The following is a 10,032-nucleotide window of genomic DNA, read 5'->3' as shown; positions in this document are numbered from 1 at the left end:
ACTCTGCCTCCGCCACACCTCGTCCAAGTGCATGTGATTGCTGCATCCTGCTCAGGATTCAAGTCTTTCTTCAGCTGGGGAAGTTAGCCAGACAACACGTATATTGCTATCGTCCAGATGTTCTGTTCTCCTTGGTAGAACCCCGGTGTTGGACGCCCCTACTTCAGAAGCTACTGTCGGTGTGAGATAGCTTTCAAACCCTCCACCTTTCTCTGGCCACATCCTGGGGGCTCCCTCCGCCTGAACACCGAGCTTACTGATTTGTGCCTCAGTCCTGTCCCTTCCGCGATTCAAATCACATAATTCTGTATTCCAACAAAATTCGTCTCAAGCGTCTCTATCTAATTGGCTTTTTATGTGAAGTACATGTTATTGTGTCAGAGATATCCTATCACCCCATATCTCTCTGAGGATATTAATTATACTCTTTAAAATCCTTTTTCTGAATGTCCTGTTGCTTATTTCCTTGGTGTAACTTCTCCTTTTTTTTTTCTTTTGTTCCTTCACTGTGTCCGCTTTTCTTTTTTTAATTAAAAAAAAAATTTTTTAACGTTTATTTATTTTTGAGAAATACAGAGAGATAGAGAGTGAGTGGGGGAGAAGCAGAGAGGGGGGAGACACAGAATCCGAAGCAGGCGCCAGGCTTGGAGCTGTCAGCACAGAGCCCGACGCCGGGCTCGAACTCACGAACAGTGATATCATGACCTGAGCCAGAGTCAGATGCCTAACTGATTGAGCTACCCAGGCGCCCCCATGTCCACTTTTCTAAAACATTTAGCAGTTCTACATCTCAGGATTGAAAAAAAAAAAAGCTAGCTGTGAACGCATAGACTGAATGTGTCTTCCCAAAATTCACGTTGAAATCCTAACCCCTCGGTGTGATGGTATTAAGAGGTTGAGCTCCTGTGAATGGGATTAGTGCCCTTATAAAAGGGATCCCAGAGAGTTCCCTCACTCTTCCAGCCATGTGAGGACACAAGACAGCTATCTATAAACTAGAAAGTGAGCTCTCACAAAGAATCTGCTGGCGATCCTGGACTTCCAGCCTCCAGAGCTGGGAGATATAAATGTCTGTTGTTTATAAACCACCCAGACTGTGCTATTTATTATAGCAGTCCGAACAGACTGAGACAGAAGAGGACAAGAGGAGATTGCGGATTTATTTCAGTAAGCACTGGGGGACTAAATTCATACACATCTTTGATAAAACAAAAGGAGGAGACAACAGGGGGGCAGGCGTGTGACCCTGCCAGGATCCTGGGAAGAAACTTACAGGTGCAGTCTGGACAACATAAGGCAGAGGGAGGGCTGAGTGGGGACAGATGGGGACTTGGCTGGCCTGGGAATAACACCCAGCTCAGACAGACTCTGGTGGCAAGTGACGGAGGTCACTGCGCAATGTGGGTAAAAAATTCTGGGACCCCGTACACAAAGGTACCAGAGGGGGTCTGCGTGAAGAACAAAGTTGAGCCCTCCAAGGGTCTGAACCCCAAGCAGGGATAGACGCCAGAAGTTGGGGCATCGGTGAGGACCCAATACCCAGACGCATCGGGCAGCGCCTGGACTCCCGCCCCAGGCTGTGCTGTAAGTCGCACCATCGCTGCCCCAGTAGAAGGGAGGGATGGGGTCTGAGTGGCTTCTGATTCCACGTGGTGTCTGGGCTCATCGCGGCGGTCCGACTCCACACCCAGACCTGGTCTCAGCATGCGTCTCGGCCTCCCTTGGAGGCCAGGGTCTCGGTGAAGGTCTGTTCCCCTTCCTTCACGATGGCCTTGGTCTCTGTCTCCGAGGTCAGGTATGAAAGCCGGGGTCACATATCTCATAGGTTTCACCACAGCAAAGGGTTTCGAGGGCTGGCCTGGCTTCACGGGGCCATCTGCTTTCACGATGCCTCCGGCTTCCATCCCAGAGCAGTCTGGCTCCTGAGAATGCACACCTGAAGCAAAGTAGAGAAGCAGAAAGTGGGAAGAAGAAATCAGAGCTTCTTGAGGAAGCTTTGGGGGCAGGATAATGGGGGGGAGGGTATGAGGTGGTCCAGGAGACCCCCAAATGCCAAGGACTTGTTATGTGTGGCACTCTCACTGGTCATTTCTTTTTATGAAAATTTTTAATTATTTTTTAAGTGTTTATTTATTTCAGAGAGAGAGAGAGAGAGAGAGCAAGTGGGGAAGGGGCAGAGAGAGAGGGAGACACAGAATCTGAAGCAGGGTCCAGGTTCTGCACTGTCAGCACAGAGCCCGACGCGGGGCTCGAACTCACGAACCTTGAGATCATGACCTGAGCCGAAGTTGGACACTCAACTGACTGAACCACCCAGGTGCCCCCCGACTGGCCATTTCACTTGGCCTCCCCACCACTTATCCAGCTAAATAATCGCCATCCCCATTTTCCTGATGGGTAAGCTTATTCTAGATTCACTTTGAATTCACTAGATTCAATTTGAATCAGAGTGACAGTCCCTGCCCTCACCAGGCTTAAATTTCAATAGAAGAGACAGACACAACACAACAACAAAAAAATATAATGTCACCAATGGGTGACAAGTTGGAAAGTAAAGGTGTTAGGGTATTACGAGGAAGGTGGTTTTGAATCCAAAGGGCCTGGAATTCTATCTTAACTGACCTGTGATGAGCTTCAGTTTTCTTTTCCATGAATTGACATGGTGATACACCGACCCCTGGGGTGTTACAAAGCCTTGGTTTCTAAGAGCAAATGCTTAGATTAGTGTCATCCTAACTTGTCCTTGGGGGCAGGAGGCCCAGAAAGTCTGGCTGGAGGAGTCAACATAAACCTGTAAGCCAGGACCTTCTCAGGAATGAGCGGGATTTAGCAAGGCAAGGGCTGAGTAGGGAGGGAGGATTCCCAGGGGGATGGAGACTGGGAGCAGGCTTCTAGAATGGAAAGAAGACTGGACTAGCTGGAGGATAGCACGGCAGGAGGGAGAAGTTCATAAACACCCCTTGAAGCTAAGCCAAGTTTCAGTTAATCCTAAGATCAAAGGAGAACCATTGAAAGATTTTAAGGAAGGGAGCAAGTTACCATGTTTGGACTCCAGAAAGTGAAGTGTGGACAGAGAAAAGAAGGGGGAGTGCCTAGAGGCAGGAAGGCTGGGAAGAGGTAAGGGAAAGACAGCAGGACCACAGGGATCCCCTGAAGACAGGTTGGATGAAAGGGGGCATCTGGGGCCCCCACCGATGCTGTTTGTCTGCAGGGCACTCTCCTGACCATTTGTTAAACACACCCCCACCGCCATGTGCCTTCCGCCAACAGAGAGAGCCAGGAGGCTGTTTCCCCAAGGTAGGGCTCAAGGGAGAAGGTGCAGGTTTGTGTCACCCGAGTGGCAATGTGAGAACACAGATGTGAGTCTGAGGCTCCACGCGGGGCTCAGCTGGAGCTGGATTTGAATCATCTACGCAGAGTTGGTCATCACCGCCATGGGAGCTGATGGGATTGGTACTAGAGAATGAAGGAGCAGAGAGCGCCTCTGATAGAACCCTGAAGTCCGCTGCTGACCTCTAAGGGAAGGGTAGAGACATAGCACCTTTCAGGGCCACTGGTGCAGAGGGAAACTGGGAGGGTTTACCCAGATCCAAGATGGAGGGAACAGATCAGGGAGGGATGAACTGCCCACAGTGTTGGCGACGTGGGACAGAGCAGGACTGCTTTGGGGCCACTTCTGTTGGCCCCCCGGACTCAGTGAGAACAGCATGAGGACAGTGGCAGAGGCCATATTCCACAGCAGCGTGGTAGGGAAGATGTCAGGTGAGTGATGACGGTAAGCAGGAGACAGCAAATGTGGGGCTTTTCCCAGGGGTCGTTGAGTCATGGTTGGGGGGCAGTCCTGGGACACAAGAACCCAACAATAGAGAACACCAGGCATAAAGAACGGCTCCAAGAGACCCACTGCCATGGAACAAATTGAGAGCATTTCAACATAACGCCTTCTTTCTCTACAATCATCATCCAAAAATTAAAAAAAGCCAGGATCAGATCCTCTCATGGGTGAATTTTTTTCCAGTTCCCGGCTACCAAAGCTCAAACTCATAATAATACCTTAAATCAATCTCAGAATGGTCAGGGTCCCCACAGCACGAGGTGGGGAGTTACAGGCTCTGAGACACGGCCATAGCCCTGTTGCTAGTTCCTTTGACCCCATCTTCTCTGCACTCAGGGGCTGGCATAAACAGAAAGAAAGGGACACTATAGGAGAGTTCTGGAACTAAGGACAGGTATAATAGTTAAAAAACATTTGAATTTGGGGGTTTTGAGTTTCAGAAATCAGAGTCCTGGGAGATTCAGGCATATCAAGCTTTATTCAACACTTAAATGACTCATGTGGTCCTGCAGAGCCATTTACATCTGCTGTCCCAAACTCAGGCTCAGAGCTCAATGTGACTCCAGAAGCAACCAAGAATGTCCTGGGTGAGCTGGCAGGGGGTTTGCCAATAGGACCTAGAGGGCTCAGAGAGATCTGCATGGACTTAATGGCCAGACACCAGTAGGAACAGAAGCAAGGGGTAGCTTCCAGACCAGAAGCAAGGACCAGAGCATGTTTCCCTGTGTTGACCTAGATTTAACCCCAGCAGAAGTGGGGGCAGAGGGGAGGGAGGTGTGAGATCATTCATTGACCAAAGAAAGTCTGAAATGATAAAGCCCCCTAATTCAGGAACACTAAAAAATCAATAAGATAAACAACCAAACAGAGGAAAATAGCAGAAAGCAATCACAGGCCATCCATAAAAGGGAAAAAGCAAATGGTCCCTATACACATAGGATGCTAAACCTCACTTACAAGGAAGCCATCCAAATTAAAGGAAAAGTTGTACCATTGCTATGCATCTATCAGACTGGTAAAGATGACAAGATTTAGGACACTCAGTGTATGGACAGAAATGTTATGGTGAACAATTTCACAATAGCTATAAAATTTTAATGCCCTCCAGAAAGAGAACATGATGGAGGTACTTGGTTTATCATAGATCATGAAGCAGCATCCAGCTATAGGAATGAAGACAGTGTGATGTTCAAAGAGAGATAAATGACTGAGCGATAGAATGGAACAGACAGCCCAGACTGGATCCACATCTATGGAGATTTAGCTGATGACAGAGCTGGCACTGAAGAGCATCTAAAGACTCTTCCCTGAGAAGCCTGTGAAGTCTAAGAGAAAAACAAACAAACAAAAAACAAAAACCAAGAAACCGGCACGTTGGGGTTCCCCAATTCGGCAGGCCAGCCACATAAATTCTGCAGAACCCACAGTCAACAGGCCCCATTCATTGGCTCAGAGCGACCATTCAGCTTCTCAGCATCCCTTTTTCAATATGCGCAGCCAACAAGGGGACATAAAACATCAGAAGAAAGACTAACGTGAGACAGGAAACTGATAATCAAACAGAAAGAAAGCAACTTGCAGGAAGTAGCTTATGCCATAGGTGAAAGTTTCAAAAAAACATATCATTAATATCTTTCGAGAGAGAAGAGAAGAAATGATGCCCATGGATCAATTACAAGATACTTTTATTTGTTAATGTTTATTTATTTATTTATTTTGATAGAGAGAGAGAAAGAGAGAGAGAGGAAGACAGAGAGAGAGAGCATGAGCAAGGGAGGAGAAGAGGAAGGAGAACCCCAAGCTAGCTCAATGACGTCAGCACAGAGCCCAACATGGGGCTCCATCCCATGGGCTGTGAGATCACAACCTGAGCTGAAATCAAGAGTCAGATGCTCAACCAACTGAGCCACCCAGGTGCCCCAATTACAAGACACTTTTAAAAGGAACATTCAGAAAAGCAAACAAACAAAAAGACCCATTCGAAATTAAAATTATGAGAGCAGAAATTAAAATCTCCATGGAGGGGATCTCACAACTGTGAGATTGGGCTCCTCACTGGGCTTGGAGGCTGCTTAAGATTATCTCTGTCCCTCTGCCCCTCCCCCACTCACACGTGTGTGTGTGTGTGTGTGTGTGTGTGTGTGTGTTCACTCTCTCAAAAATAAATAAAAATAAAATAAAGTAAAATAAAATAAAATAAAGTAAAATAAAATAAAATAAAGTAAAGTAAAATAAAATAAAATAAAATAAAATCTCCGTGGATATTTTGAAAAACAAAGTTGAGGAAATGTCCCAGAAAAAATCACAAAAATAAAAAATAAGGGGGATAAAATATAAGAAAATTAGAAGCATAGTATTACCAAAGCTAATTATCAAAAAATTTTTTGAGTTATAAAGACAAAGAGAAGATTCTAAAAACTTCCAGAGAGAGAAGCAGAGAGAAAGAGAGATAGAAGGAAGAACTGTCTTCAAAATTCTGAGGGAAAAGGATTTCCCACCTAAAATTCAATACCCAACCAAACTATCATGAATCAAGAAGGGTAGAAAAAAGACACTTTTAAATATGCAAGGTCTCAAATAATTTTTTTGGATGCATGTTTCCCCAGGAATGCTACTAGAAGGTTTGCTCCACCAAACAAACAAAAAACAACAACAAAAAAACAAAAATAAACAAACAAACAAAAAAAAAAAACCAAAATAAGACAGACTAAGAGGGTATAAAATTCCAAAGTGGGGAAGAATTCCCCAGATGATGGTCAAGGGAGATCCTAGGATGGCAGCCTGAAGTTGGCTGAGAGCAGCCAGTCTAGGCTGGAGCAGGTTAAAAGGGTGTGGCAGTAATGCCACCAGAAGGTGAAATTGATAAGACACTCTATTGAGTTTGAATTTAAACAACTGAGGGGGGCACCTGGGTGGCTCAGTCGGTTGAGCGTCTGACTTTGGCTCAGGTCATGATCTCGCGGTCTGTGGGTTCCAGCCCCGGGTCAGGCTCTGTGCTGACAGCTCAGAGCCTGGAGCCTGTTTCAGATTCTTTGTCTCCCTCTGTCTCTGACCCTCCCCTGTTCATGCTCTCTCTCTCTCTGTCTCAAAAATAAATAAACGTTAAAAAAAAAAATTAAAAACAACTGAGGAAGAGTGAGAATGGATTAGTGGTCAATTGGCAGATAAAAGCCCAAGTATTAGGTTTTGGAAAATTCAAGTTGCACCAAAGGAGAAAGTGATCCTGGTCGACTAGATGGTCCCATTTTGAATAGTGACATTCTGCGGGGAGGTGGGGGCCTGAAGGTGTGGGGGGGGGGGGGGGGGCGAGTGCGGCTATCAGTGAGGATGGTGGGAATGCAGGAACTACAGCTAATTCCTCCTCTCCCACAGAGGGAAGACCATAAATAAAGTCTAAAATGGAAAACCGAGTTAGTAATAGTGTAAACATGGTATTTAGAGAACAGAAAGTGATGTTGAAAGAAACCAAACAGATGAAAACGGTTGTCTCTAAAGTGTGAGAAGTTGAGAAGTAGCAGGGGCTGCTGCTTTTCATAATGTGCCTTATTGGGATCTCTGAGTTACATAAGTAAATACCAAAAGTAAAATAAAAACCAGGAAAAGGTTAGAAAGCAAGTAACTGAGGGTGCCTGGGGGGCACGGTGGGTTAAGCCTCTGACTCGATTTTGGCTTGGGTCATGATCTCACCATTGGTAGAATCGAGCCCCGCATTGAGGTCTTTGCTGGAGCCTATTTGGGATTCTCTGTGTCTTTCTGTCCCTCCTCTCTCCCCCCACCCCCCTACTCTCTGAAAATAAATAAATAAACTTTAAAAAGAAAAAGGGGGCACCGGACACATACCTGACCTCCTGCTGTTGAACTCTTCGAAGCTGGCTCTGGAAACCTGGAGAGCAGGACACCCTTTCAGGAAGAGAGGTCCAAGGGGTTGAGGGTCCAGAAGTGTCCACAGATCAGGACTGTAGCTCAGACCTTAGCCGTCGGACGTCCTTCCTACAAGCCTCCAAGAAGTCTACTGAGCCTTGGGCTTCCCAGTCCCCTTATATAGGACAGTGGGTGTTACCCTGGCACACGATTGGATAGAAGTGGGTGGTAGGTGGAGCCAAGGTGGGCAGGGCTTGCTTGACTTGGGAGGAGTTTATTGGACTAGAGTTTTCCATTGGCCAAATGGGCCCTCCATGACTCAATCATTCATAGATGGGTACGCCCCATCGACTGATCTAATCGTTACAGGAAAAAAAATGCGTAGTTAATGTTGTGTTAAGTGCCAGTGAAAGGGAGATGTCACGAGAGCGATTAATAAAATCGGATTAGGTCTGGGGCCGGGCGTCAAAGAGAAGGATATCTGGGCTGAAATTGGAAGGGTTGGTAGGTAGGCACCAACCCGGTTGGGTAGAGCAGGGCGCAGAGGACAGGTGAGGAAGAGCCCCTCAGAGGTAGAAGGGAGCCCAGTTCTTTCCAGGAATGGAGAGGAGGCTGGCTCAGACTGAGGGGGTGGAGGGAGATGAAGTGGGCAGACCACCCAGGTACTGCTCTTGTTCTAAGGGCAACAGAAAACCACAGGGGGGTTTTCGGCAGAGGGAGATGCTGGTGATGAGATTAACATTTCATAAGAGATCACCCTGGCCGTGAAATGGAGAGCGATTTGAAAGTGCCAAGATTAAAACATGAGGGGCAAGGAGGCCACTGCAGCCCTCGGTGTTGAGATAGTGTCTTATTAGACTAGGGCGGTGGGCAGTGGAGAAGGGAAACGGTTAGAGAGAAATTTACAGGCAAGAACCAAAGCCGTGCTGGTCTGGACACACCCTGGAGGGGGAGGGGACCGCCAAGTTTGTAGGGCTGCTTATTAAGATAGAGGATGTGCCAGGAACCTTGCCTAGTGGGATGATTATAAACTTGGTTCACACACGCTGGGTCAAAGGGGCTTTTCTTTTTAAGTTTTTTTATTTTGAGAGAGAGCGAGTGGGGGAGGGGCAGAGAGAGACAGAGGGAGAGAGAGAGAGACAGAGAGAATCTCAAGTCGTCTCCACACTCAACGTGGAGCCCAACTTGGGGCTCGATCCCACGAGCCTGGGATCATGACCTGAGCCAAAATCCAGAGTCAGCCTTTCAACCAACTGAGCCACCCAGGTGCCCCTACCAATTTTATTTTTGAGTTGACTTTCTATCATTGAGTTGTAATAATTCTCTGTGACTTACGGATACAAGTCCTTGGTGGATACATGTATTGTGAATGTATTTTCCCAGTCTGCGGCGTGCCTTTTCATTGTCTTAACGGGTGTCTATCAACGAACAGAAATTTTTAATTTTAATGAGGCCCAATGTCTCAGGTGGAGATTTCCAGGGAACCAAATCTGAAAGGGAAATCAGAGCTAAGGAGGTTGATGAGGGGTGCGTTTTAGGGGCAGGGGGGCAGGAAGCAGGACAGGGCGGTCTCAATGTTATGCTTCCGCTGACCCGTAGGAGCCCACAGCCGTCTGTGGGGGCTGAGAGCCGGCTGCTGGGCGCCATCTAGCCGTTGGGCTCCTACACCCTCTATTTCTGAGCAAGTGTCTGGGTGGTAAATCACAGTGTCCACTGCATAGAATGTATCAATATTTTCTTGTGTAATTCATGTTTGTTTGTTTTTTATTTTTAGTGTTCCATCTAGATCTAGGGTCATGATCCAAGGTCATGACGAGTTTTTCCTGTATTTTCTTCTAGAAGGTTTTATAGTTTTAGCTTTTGCCTGTAGGTCAATGACCCACTTGTGGTCATTTCTGTGCAGGGCGTGAGGTAAAGGGTAAATTTTGCACTTTTGCATACGAATATCTAGTGTGTTCCAGCACCATTGCTGAAATCGGTGGTGTCAGGGCGCCTGAATGGCTCAGTCGGTTAAGCATCCGATTTCAGCTGAGGTCATGACCTCATTGTTCCTGAGTTCGAGCCCAGCGTCAGGCTGTGCCCCTCCCCCACTCACACTCTGTCTCTCTCTGTCTCTCAAAAATAAATAAACATTAAAAAAATTTTTTAAAGAAATCAATGCTTTTTTTTCTTTCATGAAACTGGATGAGAGTTTTAAATTTCATGTGGCGAATTAAGTTAAGGGAAAAAAAAAACAAACAAACCAAGAACCTTTCCCAACTATCAAAATAATGGGGTATGCTCAGGCAAATGAGTGGATGGAATAAATGAGAAACACATAACAGCTAACAACGATA

At 46.6% G+C, this 10,032-nt stretch overlaps 1 protein-coding gene across 1 annotated transcript; it reads right to left on the bottom strand.

Annotated features, from left to right (window-relative positions):
• Positions 1-1,204: 1,204 nt before the first annotated feature.
• Positions 1,205-9,343, bottom strand: PRR20G (proline rich 20G). The gene is made up of 3 exons (XM_049642253.1): positions 9,290-9,343; positions 7,676-7,718; positions 1,205-1,936 (listed from the first exon to the last, which is right to left on the bottom strand). The coding sequence occupies exons 1-3, from the start codon at positions 9,341-9,343 to the stop codon at positions 1,389-1,391; spliced, it is 645 nt and encodes a 214-aa protein (XP_049498210.1). The 3' UTR covers positions 1,205-1,388.
• Positions 9,344-10,032: the final 689 nt, after the last annotated feature.

Source organism: Panthera uncia, chromosome A2 (genome assembly GCF_023721935.1).
Source record: "Panthera uncia isolate 11264 chromosome A2, Puncia_PCG_1.0, whole genome shotgun sequence".
NCBI classification, from domain to species: Eukaryota; Metazoa; Chordata; class Mammalia; order Carnivora; family Felidae; genus Panthera; species Panthera uncia.
Note: the sequence above shows the minus strand (reverse complement) of the source record. Positions and strands in the feature narration are given on the sequence as shown.